This window comes from Heloderma suspectum, chromosome 2 (assembly GCF_057233095.1).
Source record: "Heloderma suspectum isolate Gila_16-S chromosome 2, 16-S_ref, whole genome shotgun sequence".
Taxonomy (NCBI): domain Eukaryota; kingdom Metazoa; phylum Chordata; class Lepidosauria; order Squamata; family Helodermatidae; genus Heloderma; species Heloderma suspectum.
This window is the reverse complement of record NC_139459.1, coordinates 247,163,891-247,184,753: the sequence shown is the minus strand read 5'-3', so window position 1 is coordinate 247,184,753 and position 20,863 is coordinate 247,163,891. Positions and strand designations below refer to the sequence as shown.

At 43.8% G+C, this 20,863-nt stretch overlaps 1 protein-coding gene across 1 annotated transcript in view; it reads right to left on the bottom strand.

The window, feature by feature from the left end:
- Positions 1-20,863, bottom strand: part of UBTD2 (ubiquitin domain containing 2) — an 81,349-nt gene that overhangs the window by 30,748 nt on the left and 29,738 nt on the right. The window contains exon 2 of the mRNA XM_084838687.1: positions 2,931-3,167. Coding sequence (XP_084694813.1) covers positions 2,931-3,167 — 237 coding nt within the window. The remainder of the gene's footprint in view (positions 1-2,930; positions 3,168-20,863) is intronic.

Here is a 20,863-nt window from a genome sequence, read left to right as displayed (position 1 = left end):
GGTGCCAAGTGAAGACCTTTTTATTTTCCCAAGCTTTTTAAATACAAATTTTAATATTGCTGACTGTTTTTTGATTGTGTGGCTTGCAGTTGTTTTATTCTTTCCTATAAACCACCTTGAAAATATGGATTAAAGAATGGCATGAAATACGCATTTTAGTTTTATTGTATTTTTATCCTGTTTTTCAGACAAATATTTTCCTTGCTTTTCAAACAACCCAAACGTTGCTCACATTAATTACACCCCCTCCACACACACACACATACACACACACACACAAGAGAGAGACTGTCCCTCCTCTCAGGCTTACAAACTAAAAAGGCAATACACACAAGGTAACGGGAGAGGAGAGAGATCAGTTTGACAATGCTGTAACAAAGTGGTCAAATTCATGGAGGTTGAAACTGTCAGTGACTACTAGTCATCATGGCTATATGCTAACTCCAGGATTAAAGGCAGTATGCCTCCGAATAATAGTCACTGGGGAACAACTGCAAGAGGGTGCTATTGCCCTCCTGTCCTGCTTGTGAGCTTCCCAGAGGCATCTGGTTGGCTACTATGAGAAACAAAATGCTGGCATAGGTAGGCCTTTAAGTCTGATCCAGCAGGGCTCTTCCTGTATTTTTATTTTTTTGTTAAGTTTATAGACCACCCAACTGGCGCATGCCCTTGGGATGCTTTACAATCATAAAAAACAAACAAACCCAAACCATAAAATAACAGCCAGAACAAGAAATACAACAATGACCATATTAGAACATTAAATATATTAAAAATATTAAAGAGCCTGTAGCAAAGTTAATGATCAGCGCATAATGTGCTTATGTGAATTGTAAAGAGGCATTTATATCCCGTAGGGGCCAGGGTGATCTTCCCTTGCTGGTGGTCCTGGTTGGACAGAGGTGCTATAAATGACGCAACAGCCCTTGTTCCTCTGGCTCATGGCAGAAGCCAGGGTGCATGAACAAACAGATTTATATTTGAAATACCACCATTATATGATCCTGGCTGTGGGCCCTTTTAGGAATTTCCCACCAGCCAGCCCTTAATTCATTTTACTTTAAACTGAGCAGTCTAAAGCTTATAGGATGCAATGTTTCTGGAATGCATACAAAGAGCTTTTATCTTAAATTATAAATGTGGCTTTACTAAGGTATAAGGGTAACCAACATTAGGCAGGAACAAAATTTAAAAATTCAGCTTACTACATCCTATTCTAGTATCTAATATTAGTATATTAATATTATATAATACTATCCTATTAAGGCAAACTTAATCTTATGAGTTGCAGGTACAGGGTTCAGGAGAGAGACAGCTTCCAGACAGTGTAACTTCCAAATACAGAAGGTATACTCTCCTATGCCTAGCTTAAGCAGGGGGAGAAAGAGATGCAGATGGAATGAGAGCTGAAGAAGAGAACTGACCTCATCCATTGACTATTCAACAGAGGCAGGCTCTACCTGAAGGAACAAAAGGACAGTTGACCACAAGGAAACAGAACTGTGGCCAAGCTGTCCATGGACATACAGCTGATGAGTTTCCAACTGTAGACATTGTGGCATATTAAGGACATGATTCCACAAGTACTTTAATCATATCACACAGAACAGAACAAATGGAGTGCATGGCAATTCCCGCCTCCAGCAAGATGGCTGGTAATGACCCAGTTATAAACAAAAAGAGGAGCTATGAATTAAATGAACTAATGGGCAGAATCCAACACTGCCCTTGTACATGTGGCCAGCCCCGCCAATTCCGTTCTGCAGGCTCCCACTGCTTGTGGAATGGCAATTTAGCTCCATCAACCTGACCCCTTCCAGAAACGAGCATTTCTGCTTGTTTTGGGGCTTGCCCCTGGAAGTGCTAAATCATTGTTCTGCAAGTGGTGGAAGTCGCTTGCGGACCAGAACCGGCGGGGATGACTGCACATAGAGCACAATCAGTGGCTGACTCCACTAGTGGATGGGAAGCATTGGATTCTGCCCATTGCTTTTAGATGGTCATCAGAAAATTTTAACGTCCCAAGAGGGAATCTATAGGGATGTGTCATGCTCACCTTTCCTAGGGCTTTTCTTTGCTTGAATGGAAACAGGCACTGTCTCCCAAACCCAACATGACAATGAAGTGGCAGAATACTTACTGATAATCAATTACCTTGAGCATTTATGGAGCTCTGGTCTATAGCGTACATGCAATTTTAATTTTGGCTAATGGAGTGGGTAAATTTACCCTTACTCCATGTTCAAACCTGTTCAGAATTTTTCCAAAAACGAATTAAACACTTCTACTATTTTTTTCACCACCTAAGTAGCTCAAGAGCTTAAGATAAGTGATTTTCAATTAAGAGACATATGGCTGGTTCAGAATTAATGCTAGACCACAGTTTAGTGTTACTAAAATGACCTGCAGCAAGAGTCAAGTTCACTCATTCCCTCGTCCTCTGGCACAGCTGCAAGGAGAAGCTCAAAGGCTTTTGCTTCCATTTTATATTAACTGTATCTTATTATTTTGTCAGAACCCAGACAAACTATGGTTAATCTCAAACTATGGTTAGTTGAAACGAGCCAACGTCAGTCCACAGTTTATGAAGTTGGCTTGTTTCAACTAACCATAGTTACATTAACCATAGTTTAGAGTTCAGAGAACACACTAAACTGCAGTTAGCCTAAAGCAGAAGCTTCCACTCTCCTCCTTGCAGCAATGCTGGAAGAGGAGAGGGGAGGCAGTGCATGACATCTGAGGCTCACGAAGATTCATTCTTACAATGCTAAATCATGGTTTAGCATTACATGGTAACGTAGCCATTATGTTCATTTGCAAGTGATCTAGTCATTCAGAAAGCTTAGCATCAACAGAGTTATCCAAGTAAAATTTTCCATTCACTACTGCTATATTCCATGCACTAGACTATGGGATACGGACATACTTACCATGGGGTAATGTTATGTTTGCACCATCAATGATTGCTTGTGCCAGTTCATGATCATTGTTCTCAAATGCATGTGCTGCAGCCTTCAGGGCATCCCAGATTTCCTTCCGGCCTTCAAAAGCAGGTGCTGTGTCCCAAAATTCATCTCTCTTGCTCCGGAGCTGTCCATCTGTCATTGGATAATCACTTTTCCATTTTGGTTTCTCCTTTTTCAAGGGCTGATTACGACCTAGTGCAACTGTGGACAAAGATATGAGACACTTTAATAAAGCAAACTTGCTTGTTTTCTCTAGCTGAGAGCTGTTCAAGTTTGAGCAACAACTTCTGGCCATTTTTGCCCACAGCTTCAATGCCTATTCTAGATCCTGTGATTCATTCCAATAACTTCTCTGGTACTGGATGGTTGCTGGGTGTCCCATAAGCAGTCTCACAAGTAATTTCACAAAAGTTACTGGTGTATAAAAAATGTATTAGACAGCTTGCCTTCACATTAGACTATGTTAATTTATGGCCTAAGAGGGAGGAAAACAAGTTTTGTAAGGCTTCTTGACCTGGTAATTTGGAAGTGGTTGTTTCTTTCCACAGAGTGTACTATTTACAAGGTTTCTCTGATCTTCCTTAGCCATTTGGTTTCTCCACTTTTTCTGCCATCTGTTATAGTCTGATTCATTACTCATAACAGAAATGGTATCAGAATGCCTTGGCTCAAGCAATGCAGTTGTCTTTTATTGTCACAAAAGGCAACAATGCATTTCAATCTTCCACTTCTTGACCACAACAGCAGACTGAATGGTTCATCATTAAAAGCATGAGCTTTATACAGAAAGCACTGCCACTATCACATCTTTCTCTTATTTGCTTTGCTGTATGTTTTGGGTCTTTTAAATATTTAAAGCTAGTTTCTTAGAAAAGAAATAGAACTCCCCGAGGAACAGATTTTCAACATGACTACTTCAGAGCAGATATATTTTATGTAGATGAGATATTTGAGAAAGCACTTCATTTAAACTAAAACTATATACATATTACAGAGCCAAACAGATTGCTAATAAATTGTGTTTAGAGATTAGCATTCGTGGGGGGGGGGATGAATTAGGCCCCATTTATTGTTTCATCTGGCACCATCTGATTCCTCAAAAGCCCCATACTAATTTGGTTCCACCCTAATCTCTGTGGGCTATGCGAGATTTCTAAGGAAAACTGGTGGTGACTGGCTCAATGGAGTTTATTGGAGGAAATTAAAGTGACATGAGAAACAAAGAGAAGTGATTCCTCTCTTTCATTCCTACAGCAGATTTCAATAGACCATGTAGATTAAGCATTGTGAATGTCAGTATTTTTTCCTAATGTGCTGTGCAAATCCTAAAAAAGCTGATACTGAAGGAAAGAAAGAAACTGGAAATAGAATGTACATGCAACCACACACACACATAAATATTTTCATGCCTGTTTGTGAAAACAAAAGAACATTTCTGAAAGTGGCAACATGTTCATGCCCATGTGCATAAGGAAGCATATGCCAGTTGTGTCTGAGTGTACATGTGAGTTCTTTAATTCCATGCATGGTCAGTTTACACTTGGAAGGTAAACAAGAGGCAAAAGCCACCACCCCCATCATTGCATTAAAGATACTAGGTTTTGTTTCATTTTTAAATTCATTTTCAGAAGCAGGAAACATGCTCAAGAAAGCAGCCCAAAGGCAGCAGGAAAGCAGGTACAGGATCCTCTTATTGGCAAGAAGAGAATCCACAGACAGAGAGAAAACCAATGCACAAGGCCATTTGGGGCTCTGTCAAGCCATTTTTTAAAAGTTCTGTTTTCTTTAAATTTGCAAACACATGTTCTTATGAGACTACCTATGGAGTCCCCCAACTCCGCGAAAACCACCACCTTATTTTTTTGGGAAGCCCTGTTTTACTTTCAGTTTGATAGGCATGGGACATGCATACCGACAGTCCAATATGTTCTTTCAGGGCCCTGCTTAATCCCTCTAATATGTAACCTGGGTGGTCCCATGCCTATCAGCAAGAACTCTTTTTGCTGCTACCTTCTGGCGGGTGTGTGTGTATGTGGGGGGGGGAGTGGACACACTGGTGCCCAATCCCACTGATTTCTGTGGGCAGCTCTTGGTTCCATTTCTGGAGATATTTAAAAATAGTTTCTCAGTGCGAACCAGGAAGTGACCTATCCAAACAATGCGGTTCTTTTTCTCCTTTATATATCTATATGTGTCTCCTTTCGTTCCCCTTTTCCAGGCACTTCATTCCAATTCCTCTCCCAACCAGTTGTCAATTTTTTTCTTCTCAGTCTCTCAACATTCTGGACCATTATGTTCTTATCGGGCTGTTTTGGGGGACCCCATCCCTTTGGGCAGGGATGGGCAGCTTGTACCCCTCTAGATGTTTTTGCTTACAACTCCCTTCAGCCCTAGCCAGCATGGGAGTTATAGGCCAAAACATCCTAAACTTTGGGATTCCTCAGACTCTGCAGATGTGCATGCTGCCCTCTTGTGTGTGGGTGCTGTCATTTGGGTTACATAATGGCAAGCACTCTCCCTTGATGTTTAGAAAAAGAATTAGAGGGAATGAGGAATGTATTCAATAAGCAAAATAATGACGCAAGACTGAAGCTGATGATTCTGTGGGGTAATAATTGCTTTAAATTCTTTAAAATATTGTGCCATGAATGAGTCAAATAATATTTCCCTAAAGAAGGGATGAGCCTCCCCACACCCAGCATACTCCATATTAATCTACCATGGTGGGCTACGTAACACCTCTTCCCACCTCTGGTAAATTTAAGCTCATGATACTGATTCAGTTACAGATCCTGTCCTCCTATACAAGCAGGGCTAACGTACGTGTGTGTGCGCGCGCGCATCTGCAAAGTAACCGGAAGAGGGTGGGGCAGGGGGATGTACTGTATGTATGATGTGCTGTGTCATTCCTTCAGAAGTCAAACATACCAGGGGTAACATACATCCTTATGGCCTTTTGGCACTTGCTGCATTGAGTAACTCACAAGCTACAAACAAGATGATTGGCATGCTGCACAACACAGTTACGTGAATGGTTACCTAACACCCTTTCCACCTGAACAAATTCAATGCTATGTGCGCTGGAAGGCTTGGAGCTTTTCTACACGATGCATTTATTGTGCGCTTATCATGGTTGGACTCTATAGTCTTGAAGGCCCCTTCCAACCCTACTATTCTATGATTCTATGAAGGCATGTGAAGCAGACACCTTGCTGAATTTTACGGGTTCTTTAGATGATGGTGTGACCCTCCAGTTTTCCTTCTAGTTGTAAACAGCACTTTTGGTGAGTTTTTTTCAGCAGGGAAAATGGGGCATTATTTCTGATGGCAAAAGAAAACACTGTTCCCCTTGTGTATTTCCGCTATACCACTTTGCCACCTAGAAGTTATGTAATAAAAAAGCAGGAAAGGAAATGCTCCTCATGTTGTGCTCAGATCTTAATTCTGCGACGACACCAAAAGTCCAAGATGCAATGGATTAAGAGCCTAATGTAGAAAAGCCCTTTATCATCACCAGAGGATTTAGAAACTAGGATCAGCACTAGAGAGTTCTAAACAGGCTCATATTCTCTTTTGGTGATTTTTTTTTTAGTACAGGAAACTTGTCAAACCAAGGGTACAATCCTAAGTATATTTACTTCCAAGTAAATCCTATGGAAATCAATGGATTTTTTTCCCTGAGTAAATTATTATTATTATTATTATTTATTAAATTTATTAATCGCCCATCTGGCTGGTCACCCAGCCACTCTGGGCGATGTACAACACACCATAAAACAATTTAAAACAATAAAATTCTACCATAATTTTTTTTTTAAATACCCTAACCCACCCCAAATGCCTGCCTGAACAACCACGTTTTTAATGCACGACAGAAGCTCATTAAAGAGGGGGCATGACGGAGTTCCCTAGGGAGGGAGTTCCACAGAGTGGGGGCCACCACAGAAAAGCTAGCTGTCCTGGCTGATGGGACAGAGAGAAGGCCATCCGAGGCTGATCTTGTTAAGCGGCCTGTCTGGTGTTGCTGGAGGCGCTCCTTAAGATAGGCTGGGCCGGAACCATATAGGGTTTTAAAGGTCAAAACCAACACCTTGAATTTGGCCCGGAAAACAACTGGTAACCAGTGCAACTCCTTCAGCACTGGAGTGATGTGATCTCGCCAGCAGCTGCCTTTAATCAGGTGAGCCGCCGCGTTCTGTACCAGCTGCAGTTTCCGAACCGTCTTCAAGGGTAACCCCACGTAGAGCGCATTACAGTAGTCTAAACGAGAGGAGACCAGGGCATGTACTACCGATGGGAGCAGATGGTTGGGAAGGAAGGGGCGCAGCTGCCGTATCAGATGGAGTTGATACAGCGCTGTCTGGCTCACAGCTGACACCTGAGCCTCCATGGACAGCTGGGAGTCCAAAATGACCCCCAGGCGGCGGACCTGGTCTTTCAAGGGTAGCCGTACCCCATTCAATACCAGGTCAACATCCCCCAGCCTCCTCTTGTCTCCCACCAAAAGTACCTCGGTCTTGTCAGGGTTCAGCTTCAGCTTATTCCTCCCCATCCAGCCACTCACCGTCTCCAGACATTTGGACAGGGATTCTACGGCCAATCTTGGTGAAGATTTGAATGAGAGGTAGAGCTGCGTGTCATCCGCATATTGATGACATTGCACCCCAAACCTCCTGATGATAGCCCCCAGCGGCTTCACACAGATGTTAAATAGCATCGGGGAGAGGATGGAACCCTGTGGCACCCCACAAGTAAGTGGCCACGGGTCCGAAACCTCCTCTCCCAGTGCTACCCTCTGGTACCTGCCGGAGAGGAAGGACCGGAACCACCGCAATACAGTGTCTCCAATGCCCAACCCCTCCAGGCAGTCCAGGAGGATACCGTGGTCAACGGTATCAAAAGCCGCTGAGAGGTCGAGGAGAACAAGGAAGGAGCGTTCACCCCTATCCAGAGCCCTCCTCATATCATCCACCAAGGCGACCAAGGCCGTTTCTGTCCCATGCCCAGGCCTGAAGCCCGACTGAAATGGGTCTAGATAATCAGTTTCTTCCAAGTGTGCCTTCAACTGCACCGCCACCACCCGCTCAATCACCTTGCCCAAAAATGGCAGATTTGAGACTGGGCGAAAATTGTTCAGAACTTGAGGATCCAAGGAGGGCTTCTTTAAGAGCGGTCTTATCACTGCCTCCTTGAGGGCTGATGGCATCACTCCCTCCTCAAGGGAGGCGTTCACCACCGCCTTGATCCCCTCACCCAGTCTCTCTCTGCAGCTCATAATGAGCCAAGATGGGCAAGGATCAAGTAAGCAGGTGGTCGGCCTTACAGATGAAAGCACCTTGTCCACTTCATCAGGAGGAAGAAGCTGGAACCGATCCCACAAAACTGGTTTGCCACAGGCCGCCTCTTGCTCACTAACTGTATCCACAGTGTGCAGAGTAACACACCTAATCTGATCAATTTTATCTGCAAAGTGCCTTGCCAAAGCCTCACAGGAGGCCTTAGAATGCTCCAGTGGTTCCGGAGCCACAGGACCGACGAGGCTCCGGACCACTTGGAACAGCCTCCTGGGACAGCACTCTGCAGACGTGATGGAGGCAGCATAATATTCCTTTTTTGCTGCCTTCACCGCCATGTGATAGGCTGAAGATACAGCTCTAGCCCATGTCTGATCGTCTTTGGAGCGAGACTTCTGCCACCGGCGCTCTAGCCGTCTCACCTCCTGTTTCAGAGCTCGTAACCGCGGATTGAACCATGGTGCAGTCCAAGCCCTGTTCAGGGGGAGAGGGTGTTTCGGAGCCACCCAATCTAATGCCCCAGTGATTGCGGCATTCCAGCCACCCACCAGGGTCTCGACCGAGTGGCCGTTGGCATGCCCCAGAGAATCCCCAAGCGCGTTCAGGAATAAATAGGGCTAGGGTTGGACTGCACATATTCAACCAAAGATATATTAATAAAACTCAGCTTAAGTCTTCTAGATTTGGAATGTATACATGACAAGTGAGAAACACAATCTGGATGTCTCTTACCTAACTATCAATCTCTAAATTATGTCCCTAGGAGATGATTTGCATATTTTATTTGTTACATTTCTATACTGCCCAGTAGCCAAAGCAGTTCACAACAATATGGCGCAGGGGTGACTTTTCAACAGGATTTCACTCTTAAATCTTCAGGATGATGGAATAGCTGCATAATTCTATCTGCTTCCATCTCCCACTCTGACTCAGTAGCTTGTCATTCCATATCTGACATTACAGAAGCCAAATTGTTTTGAACCAAAATAAATTTCTGCAGCTGCTGTGCCCACCAAGCCCAGAGAGCTGAGGGCTAATAATCAAGGCTTTCTTCATATAAAAGCTTTACATATATTCAGCTACAAGGTATTGTGCTCCCTGCCTCCCCAGCACCCTTACTTTGGGGAAAAAAACCCCTGCTTCTCAGCTCCATGTAAGGCTTTACATTTGAAAGGCTTATTAACACACTGTTGAGGGAGTCTATGTTCAGAAAACAAGGTTTCACATGCAAGTCACAAGGCAAAGAATAGTAGTTATTTAGAAACAACGATAAGCAATATTATTCAACACTTGGGCTATGTTTAGTTGCCACAACATATGTGACATGCTTTTGTGTTTCTGCTACAATCCTGAGTATTTTATGGTGACTTTCCTATTGTAAGCTGAGTATCCTAATCATGAGGTTAACCAGCTCTAAGGACTGGTTTAGACATTACCACTTGCTCAAGCAGTTTCATGGGAAAGGCCTTGTGTGTGATGGTTTTGCACACAGAAGCAATAATGTTAAATGCTCCTTACTGTACACACCGCATACTACCACACAAGTATGTGTGTCAGCACTGCCACTGTCAGAGTTATGCTGGTTTACATACTCAGCACAATTGGGCAAGGAGCATTTAAACATTACTGCTTCTGTGTGCAATGCCACTGTGAGCAAGGGCTCTTTGGCCTGTATAGGTTAGGTGGCTGGCAACATTTAAACTGGTCTTGTGAGAACTGCTTTATGAAGCAATCATGTTTGCTACTGGTGATCCCTGTTTCAAACACAAAGCGTGAAGGATAGATGCACATTAACACACAGTCACACACACCAGGGATATATAGCTATCAGAGCTTCTGGGCATATTTCCACAATGTTTTTATCACCATACATCTGACCTTCACATTTACATGTTTGCTCTCTGGAACATGGATGTGGCCACAGTAAACATGCTAGTGCATAAAGCATGAAGAAACTCTTAGGACTGTAATGGCATTTTGTGGCATAGGATTTTGAATGTCTGAAAGGAAGGCTTTTATTCCCCAGAGGTTGCTGCAAGATGAGATTACTTTCATCTAGATTCTAGGGGCTTTTACTGATCATGTTTGTGCAAATGCTATACTAATCAATGTGCAGTCAAAAATATGTAGGTTGTCAGTGGCTCTTCAGTGTTGAACAAGTTGCCTGATTTCAATTTCTCTGTTGATTATTGACGTTAGGAAAATAAGCCAACTATAGTCTGAATCTTCTTGCAATGAAGTCTAAATGCTCTGAAGAATATCTAAAAAAAAATGAAGCCTGCACTCTAGTGAGCTGTAAGGATTCTCAAAGAATGTCATTTTCTTTCAAGCATGTTTCACTACAAATAGGCTCACTCTGTATCTATCTCTGAGCAGCAAGAGCTAGGAACAACTTCAATAACAAACAAAAACAATCCTTGAAAATGAAATCTCTTCCAACGCTGGTACAATGAAATGGCACTCACGTAAGTGTTCTCCCATGCAAATAGTTTTATTTAAGATGCTGCCAGTAATCCAAAAGAACTTATTCTAGAAAACTAATGAATTTGGAGTCTCCACAGGCACTGCACAAAGATTTTAAGTCAACACATTTCTCCTTAAAAAGAGAAACACATAACCTAAGATTACAGATAGCAGTTACATTTTTTAACTTTATTAATCCAGTGAAATCTATTCCATGGTTACCAATTCAAACCAGCATTCACATCTTAGAAGAAGTAGGCTGTGAATTCATTAAAATGATATAAGAATTTCAGAGAACATGATGACAGTGCTGAGTACAGCTAATGGTCATAAAGCAAAAGAAAGTCAAGGTGAAATATACAAGTTGAAAGGTTGAGAGTACTGTCAAGAAATGTAAGCTGAATCAGCTGAAAAGTGAGTTTAATTCATATTTTGATATTTGTGTGTGTTCCTCATATTTAATGAACACACAGTGTGGTGTAATGGCTAGCATGTTGGACATAAAAATAAGAAGACCCAGGTTCAAATCCTTTGCTCAGCCACAAAAAAGTTTATTGGGTGACTATTGGCTACCTACTATCTATCAACGTAACATACCTTAGTGGGCTGATTGTGTGAATAAGGGGGCAGGGATGGACATGTATGCTGGTCTGATCTACTTGGAGGATGGGTGGGATAATAATTTTCCCTTAAGAAATTTATCATGGACACCTGCTGCATGGTAAATTTATGGTCAATGTGGCACTAGAAAAAAAAACACTTTTTAAAAGTGCTGACCATCTATACAATCTAGAACAGCAGATGTAACTGTTTACAAAACACTCGTTTTGTTGGCAAACCCCAGTTATTAGAGTTCCAAATTTTGTTGAATACAAAGGGACTGAAAGCTCACTACTCTCTGGTGACATACTGAATTCAGGCAAAATTAACTATTACAGGCAAGTATACTAAAACTTTTCACACACACACCCCTTTTGCATAGTGGGGAACATTAAAAAACACACACCCTTCTATGTATGTTTTAAATTGATCATCTAGAATCACTAGTATTTCATCAGATTCTGAAATGCAAATGAAGCCTACTTTTCTAGCAACCCTTCCAAACTATTCAGTGTAGTTCAATAAGCATTTGCTTCAGTAATTAGATAACCTCGTTTTGTCTGAACATAACCCCTATGAATGCCAGTATATCATAGAATCATAGAATAGTAGGGTTGGAAGGGGCCTACAAGGCCATCGAGTCCAACCCCCTGTTCAATGCAGGAATCCAAGTCAGAGCATCCCTGACAGATGGTTGTCCAGACTCGTCTTGAACGACTCCAGTGTGGGAGAGCCCACCGCCTCCCTAGGTAATTGGTTCCATTGTCGTATTGCTCTAACAGTCAGGAAGTTTTTCCTGATGTTCAGCCGGAATCTGGCTTCCTGTCACTTGAGCCCATGATTCTGTGTCCTGCACTCTGGGATGATCAAGAAGAGATCCCGGCCTTCCTCTCTGTGACAACCTTTCAAGTACTTGAAGAGCGCTATCATATCTCCCCTCAGTCTTCTCTTCTCAAGGCTAAACATGCCCAGTTCCTTCAGTCTCTCTTCATAGGGTTTTGTTTCCAGTCCCTAATCATCTTTGTTGCCCTCCACTGAACCCTGTCCACTTTGTCTGCATCCTTGTTCAAGTGTGGTGCCTAGAACTGAACACAGTACTCCAGATGAAGCCTAACCAGTGCTGAGCAGAGGGGAACTAGTACTTCCCAGGATTTGGAAGCTATGCTTCTATTAATGTGGCCCAAAATAGCATTTGCCTTTTTTGCAGCCACATCCCATTGTTGCCTCATATTCAGCTTGTGATCGACAACAATTCCAAGATCCTTCTCGCTTCTAGTGTTGTTGAGCCACGTATCCCCCATCTTGTAACTGTGCATTTGGTTTCTTTTCCCTAGGTGCAGAACTTGGCATTTATCCCTATTAAATGTCATTCTGTTGTTTTCTGCCCAGTGCTCCAGTCTATCCAGATCACTCTGAATTTTGTTTCTGTCTTCCAGGGTATTAGCTATCCGGCCCCATTTTGTGTCATCTGCAAATGTGATCAGCATTCCCTGCACCTCCTCCTCCAAGTCATTAATAAAAATGTTGAAGAGCACTGGGCCCAGGACTGAGCCCTGCGGTACCCCACTTGTTACCTCTCCCCAGTTTGAGAAGGTCCCATTGATAAGCACTCTTTCAGTCTGATTCTGTAGCCAACTGTGGATCCACCGGATCGTTGTTTCATCTAGCCCACTTTGAGCTAGTTTGCTCATCAGGATATCATGGGGCACTTTGTCAAAAACTTTGCTAAGTCGAGGTATCTGATGTCTACAGCATTCCCACGGTCCACAAGGGAGGTGACTTGATAAAAAAATGAGATCAGATTAGTCTGGCAGGATTTGTTCTTGACAAATCCATGTTGGCTTCGAGTAATCACTGCATTGTTTTCAAGGTGCTTACAGATGGATTGCTTTATCATCTGCTCCAGAATTTTCCCAGGGATTGATGTCAGACTGACTGGTCTGTAGTTCCCAGGTTCCTCCTTTTTACCCTTTTTGAATATAGGGACAACATTCGCCCTCCTCCAGTCATCTGGCACTTCCCCCATCCTCCATGATTTCTCAAAGAGAATAGACAGCAGTTCTGAGAGTTCTTCTGCCAGTTCCTTTATTACTCTAGGGTGCAGTTCATCTGGCCCAGGAGATTTGAACTCATTCAAAGTAATTAGGTGTTCCTTGACCATATCTCAAGCTGCAATCCTGCCCCTTCAGCCTGTACTTCGCTTTTGCCAGGGGGATCATAGACCCTCTTTTGGGAGAAGACTGAGCCAAAGTAGGAATTGAGCACCTCTGCCTTTTCTTTGTCATCTGTTATCGTTTTGCCATCCTTATTTAACAGCTGAACAACCATTTCTTTCCTCTGCCTTTTACTATGCACGTAGGTGAAGAAAGCCTTTTTGTTGTTTTTAGCATCCCTCGCTAACCTCAGCTCGTTCTCAGCTTTAGCCTTCCTGACACCATCCCTGCAATTCTGTGCTACCTGCCTGTACTCTTCCTTTGTTACTTGGCCTTCTTTCCACTTCCCATATGTGTCCTTTTTTTTTTTCAGGTCATCCTTAAGCTTTTTGTGAAGCCACATTGGCTTCTTCTGTTGTCTTCCACCTTTTCTTCTTGTTGGAATGGTTTGTAATTGTGCCTTGAGAATTTCCTTTTTTAAAAGCTCCCACCCATCTTGGACTCCTTTTCTCGTTAGCGTCGCTTGCCATAGGACCTTACTGTTCATTATTCTCAGTTTATTGAAATCAGCTTTCCTAAAATCCAGGGTACGCATTTGACTACACTCGGCTTTTGCTTTCCTTAGAACCAAGAACTCAAGTACAACATGGTCGCTTTCCCCCAGAGTTCCTGTAACTGCTACTTGATCCACTAAGTCATCTCTGTTGGTTAGGATCAAGTCAAGGATAGTCGATCCTCTAGTTCCTTCCTCTACTTTCTGTAGGAGGAAGTTATCCGCCACACAAGTCAGGAATTTCCTGGAGGGGCCATGTTTTGCAGAATTCGTCTCCCAACAAATATTGGGGAAATTGAAGTCCCCCATTTGAAGTTCCCCATTTGAAGTTCAAATGGAGAAATTGAAGTTCCCCATTTGAATATTGGGGAAATTGAAGTCCCCTACATCATGCTTCCTTAAAACATTGGCTATTTGCTTTTCAAAAGTTTCATCCTCGTCTTCTCCTTGATTGGGTGGCCGGTAGTAGACTCCAACCACCAGGTTCCTTTTATTCTTTGCTCCATTTATTTTGATCCAGATGCTCTCGATGGGGCTACCAAGCTCATCCTCCTGTATTTCTGTGCAGAGATATGTATTTTTCACAAACAGTGCAACCTCACCTCCCTTTCTGTTCCTCCTGTTCTTTTTGAACAAGTTATATCCTTCAATTGCTATATTCCAGTCATGAGAGTCATCCGACCAAGTCTCAGTTATACCTATCAAGTCATAATTTCCCTCCTGTATTAAGAGTTCAAGTTCGTTCTGTTTGTTTCCCATACTCTGGGCATTAATATATAGACATCGAAGACCATGTGCTTCATAGGCTGGCTTTCTTCCTACATGTGTCTGAAGACTATTATTGGGCACTATCAGAGCTGTTCTCTCCGTTGCACTGCATGCGCCTACGTCCACTGTTACCCCCAACATTACATCTCCCTTCCCCGTAGGATTCAGTTTAAAGCCCTCCTGATGAAGTTCTTCATGCTGTGGCCAAACACATTCTTCCCATCCTTTGTGAGGTGCAACCCATCCCTTGCCAGCCCGTGGTCCCAGAATCCAAATCTCTCTCGTTGGCACCACCTTTGTAGCCAGTCATTCACCCGGAGTATTTTTCGTTCTCTTCTAACTACTGGAAGGATGGATGAGAAAACTATCTGGGCCCCAAAGTTCTTGAGTTTCCTTCCCAAAGCTTCAAAGCCTGATGTGATTTCTTCATAGCTCTGCTTGGCGGTATCATTTATTCCCACATGGATGAGAAGAAAGGGATACCTGTCGGTGAGCTTTATGAGTGCAGGCAACCTTTCAGTCACGTCTCTAATCCATCCTCCCGGGAGACAACATACTTGGCGAGTCCACGGGTCTTCGCGACATACTGGGTCTCGATCCCACGCAGCAAGGAGCCTCCCACTACTACCACTCTTCTCTTCTTGTTGTTGTAGGCCTGGGTTTCATCGCCTCTGTTTGACTAACCTTCAGCCTCTTGCTCACTCTCATGTAGGTTCCCCTGTGATTCTTCCTCTGCAGGATGTCCTCCAGTCTCATCCGCAAGTACCTGGAATCGGTTCCACAGCTCCACTGCTTCCCCTGGTGCAGAGTGGCGTCTAGTTCTTCTTCTCCTAACTGTCCCCCTTTTCCAAGGAGTATTCTCTACTCCGGTTTTCTTCACCTCAGCATTTCCCATTGCCTCAGCTTGCTGTTGCTCTTCAAGCTTCTGGTCTTCCCTTTGCTGCTGTAGTTCCCCCATTCTGTCCAAGAACTCTTCGTGTTCTCTTATTCCCCGGCGGGTCAACAGTCGCCGCTCCAGTCCACTTTTTCTTCCAGCAGCGTGATCAACTTGCACTTGTTGCAGGTGTAGGCCACGTTGTTCTCAGGCAAGAAAACAAACATTGCACATACATTGCAGGTCACCACCACTGGAGAGTCCTGTCCTTCCATTGCCTCTTTTCCCTTTTTGTGTCTAGCTTTATGATTGTTCTAGATTAGCCTGTGCCTACTCCTCTACTCAGTAGAGGTTAAAAGCAGAGCCCCACTGGTGTGGAAGTGTGTGTTACAAGACAAATAAATGAAAAAAAGTTAGTTAAAAAATAAAATAAAAATCCCACATGATCTTTTCCTTCCTTCCCCAAATATTAATTATAGAGGTGGTTTAAGAGGCAATTCCAACCTTGTTGCTGTTCTTGAACACTTGCTTTTTCTTCTTCTCTCCAGGTATCTACCCTGCTGAGAAGCTTACCCTGCATGCTGTCAGGATACTAAATTTTATGTTTGGAGACTCTCTTCTGTTTAGAGCTTGTTTATGCTATCTTCTTTTACGCAGGTTTTATATTTCATCTCTTTCATAATGATGGATCAGATTACCTAACGGAGTCTCCAATGTAATGCCCGTGGGCACTTGGCACCCATGAGGCTCCCCAACCCTCCAAATTATTAAGAAGTTTTTTTTTCTTTAACTAGGAAGCTGGCATGCTAGAAAACAAAGTGCCAACCTCTAGTGCTATCTTTAATTCTAAGAATGCCTTTCGGGCCCACATGAGTGCCAGAGGCGTTCTTAGAAAACAAAAATGGTGGGTGGCTGCAGTCCAGTGCTTTGTTTTGAAACATGCCCAGCCACCCAGAAAAAAGAAAAAGGTAAGCTGAGGTGATCAGGAGCATCCTGGGTGGCTAGAGAGGATGTTTTGCAGGTGCTATATATGTGTATATGATTTATTTATTTATTACATTTATATACCGCCCAATAGCTGAAGCTCTCTGGGTCGTTCACAGAAATTAAAATCACAAAAACAGCATAAAATACAATATAAAACATAGAAGCTTAAAACTACAGTATAAAAGCACAACCAGAATAAAACCTAGCAGCTGCAGAGATTTAAAATACAATAGGAGATTTAAAACAACAGAGCTAAACGACTAGAAGGCTAAAATGCCTGGAAAATAAAAAGGTTTGCATTTGGCGCCGGAAACAGCACAACATAGGTGCCAGGTGAGCCTCTATGGGAAACTCATTCCACAATCTGGGTGCCAGAGCAGAAAAGGCCTTCTTCCTGGTAGCCATCTGCTTCACTTCCTTTGGCAGGGGCTCCTGGAAAAGGCCCACTGAAGATGATCCTTCAGATAACCTGGCCCCAAGCTGTTTGGGATTTTGAATGTTAATGCCATGTTAATAATACCAGCATTTTGAATCGGGCCTGGACATGGACTGGCAGCCTAAGTTGTTGTTTGGTGTGATCTGTGTAAGCTGGTTTATTTGTTTTGGTGTGTGTGTGTGGGGGGGTGTTTCCTGGGTTGTTTGTGTGTGTGTTTAAGTGTGCTCATTCCCTAAGAGTGTGTTGCCAGGGGTAGTTGTGGCTGTGTGGGTACATCCTATGGATGTGTCTTTTGCCTGTGTTTCTCTGAGCATCACCAATTTGCCTTCTTTGAAATGGGTATTTTGTTGTGTTTTGTGTGGGCAAATATATGATTTGGCATTTGGGGTTCACACCCCATTTCCCTTGTTCTCAGTTTCTTCAGCATGTTACTTGTCTCTAAGCCTCATCTGTTTGCGATCTGTGAAATGGGTGTTAGAATAGAAAACTGTGGGTTCAAAACGAGCGGTTTCATGTTTTCAAGCTCACACACCACCTCTATCTTTCACTTAGATTCTTGGGCAAGCTACTTTTCTTTTAGCCTCACTAGTTTGCCTCCTGGGAATGCTTGTTTTGTGACTGTCCACACCCACCAAGGCAGCCATTTTGTGAATGGGAAATACCCCCCATGATAGCCATTTTGCCAGAGTGCCCACAACACTCGCTCAAAATCTCAAATGTGCCTACCAGCCCCAAAAGGTTGGGAATCCTGACAGCTGAAACCATTTAGGAATAAAGGGGCTTGTGCCTATTCACTATAAACCAGGACAGATCTCCAATTCCTTTCATATAGTTGAAAGCTTTAAAATATAATGGTCACCTTCAGATCTTCCAAGCTGGTTATCCTGATTTGTACAATAATAAAATTTGCACTTCTGTTGTTCATTGTACTCTGTCTAGTATTGCATGGTTTTAGTTAATTTGTGGCAAGTGTAAACTCTTTCTTGACCCATGGAAAACTTTTTACCCCATCCTCACCCTCACCACTCCTTTGTCAAAACCACACTTCCCTTCCTCCCTTGTCTAGTATTCCTTATCCCGTAGACAGCAAGACCTTTGGGAAAATAGCTGTTGCTTCTGTCTTCTGTCCATTGTCTTGCAGACTGACTGCGCCAATTAAATATTTTGCAGCCATTATAAATAAGTTACATATGTATTACACGGGATTTGAGCATGGTAGGATTTTTACAAGTAGCTTTCTCCTGTTACTAAATGATGTTACTAAATAAGCTTCCTATGGGATAGTTACTAGTCAAACAGTTAGCAAACATGAGACTAAATATTCAAAATGTTAATGTAAAAGATAATGTGCAGAATACTCTGACTGGGGCAGTGCACTGAGACTTCTCCAGTCCCTGGCCACGTTGGACGCTTCCTTTGCGTGCCTTGCCATTGGGACAGTGGGCCATGTGTGAAGAGGAATCCCCACTGTTACCTGCAATCACCAATCAGAGATAACAGCAGGGATTCCTCTCCCCTCACAGAGCAAAGGGGAATCCCCACAGAGAGGAGGGGCTTCAGAGGGAAAACTCCACAGGCCAGATGGCACCATTCAGCATTTGGCCTATGTGCCAGAGCTTCCCCTGCCTGCCATAAACGTTAGAGTGCCAATGTGGCGGTTATTTTTATTTAGAAGGTTTAAAGACTATCTGGCTAGCTGTTCTTGGTTTTTTTTTTTTTTTTGCCAAGAACATACATTTCACAAGTGCTATTGATAGAAGTATGGATTTTTAAAAAAATATTTTATGTTCCATGTCGTGAATCCATGAAGTTTATTTATATTCCCATCTGCAGCAAGCCATCCTGGCTGCTAATTGTTTTAGTTATTTCAGTGACCTAAGGCTACATTAATTATGGCAGAGCCCAGCCAGCTCCTTGGTATACACCTGAGCTAAGGGCAATGAAGCAAGAGGGGAGATGGCTAGAACGCAGGTGGAGGAAAACTCGTGCTGAGTCTGACCGAACACAGGTAAGAGCCCGCTATCAAGCCTATTCTGTGGTGGTGAGGGTGGCAAAGAGACAGTTCTTTTCCACCAGCATTGCATCTTCTCAGTGTCATCCAGCGGAGCTTTTCTGAGTGGTTTGTGGCCTGTTACAGTCTGGGCCAGGGCGAGAGATGGTGAAACCCTCGGCGGCACGCTGTGATAAGTTTGCAAGGCACTTTGAAGATAAAGTCGCTCAGATTCGTCATGAATTGGACACCACGATTAATGCAGTTCCATTGGTAGAGGCGTTCGGAGCACCATCTGGTCCAGTTTTATTGGATGAGTTTCAGTTACTGAGGCCTGAGGATGTGGACAAGGTGCTTGGCCAAGTCCGATCGACCACTTGTGTGCTTGACCCTTGCGCTTCATGGCTTATTAAATCAAACAAGGAGGGGATGTCCAGCTGGGTCCAGAAGGTTGTAAATTCCTCCTTGAGAGAGGGAGTGGTGCCTGCTGCTTTAAAAGAGGTGGTAATTAGACCACTCCTGAAAAAGCCTAAACTGGACCCAGAGGATATTAATAATTATAGGCCAGTGGCCAACATCCCCTTCCTGGGCAAGGTGCTTGAGCGAGTTGTTGTAGGACAGCTCCAGGCACTGTTGAATGAAATGGATTATCTAGATCCATTTCAATCGAAATGCCTGGTTTTGGAACGGAAACTGCCTTGGTCGCCCTGTGGGATGACCTCTGCCGGGAGAGGGACAGGGGGAGTGCGACCCTGTTGATTCTTCTGGACCTCTCAGCAGCTTTCATTACCATCGACCATGGTATCCTTTTGGATAGGTTGTCTGGGTTGGGAGTTGGAGGCACTGCATTACAGTGGTTCTGCTCCTACTTGGATGGCCGATTCCAGAAAGTAGTGCTGGGGGATTATTGCTCTGTGCCATGGCAATTGTGCCATGGGGTTCCACAGGGCTCTATTTTATCCCCTATGCTGTTTAACATCTACATGAAACCGCTGGGGGAGGTTATCCGGAGGTGTGGGCTGAGGTGCCATCAATATGCGGATGACACTCAGCTCTACCTCTCTTTCTCATCAAATCCAGGTGAGGCAGTGGCTGTTCTGAATCAGGGCCTGGGCACGGTAATGGACTGGATGAGGGCCAATAAACTGAAACTCAATCCAGACAAGATGGAGGTACTGTTAATGGGTGGTTCGTCTGCCCGGCTAGGTGATATTCAACCTGTTCTGGAGGGGGTTGCACTCCCCCTAAAGGATCACGTTCGTAGTTTGGGGGTGCTCTTGGATCCAGAACTGTCACTTGAGGCACAGGTGAACTCAGTGGCACGGAGCACTTTTTATCAGCTTAGGCTGATATACCAACTACGCCCTTATCTGGACAGAGATCGCCTAGCTACAGTGATCCATGCTCTGATAACTTCTCATCTGGATTACTGCAATGCGTTATATGTGGGGCTGCTTTTGAAAACGGTCCGGAAACTTCAGCTGGTCCAAAATAGGGCAGCAAGATTGTTAACAGGGACTGGCCTGCGAGCTCATATTATGCCAGTTCTTTTCCAGCTGCACTGGCTGCCAGTCCATTTCCGGGCCCGATTCAAAGTGCTGGTATTAACATTTAAAGCCCTTAATGGCTTGGGGCCAGGTTATCTGAAGGATCGCCTCCTCCCATATGTGCCTGCCCGGACCTTAAGATCATCGTCAGCGGCCCTCCTCCGTGAGCCCCTGCCAAAGGAAGTGAGGTGGGTGGCTACTAGGAGGAGGGCTTTTTCTGCTGTGGCACCCT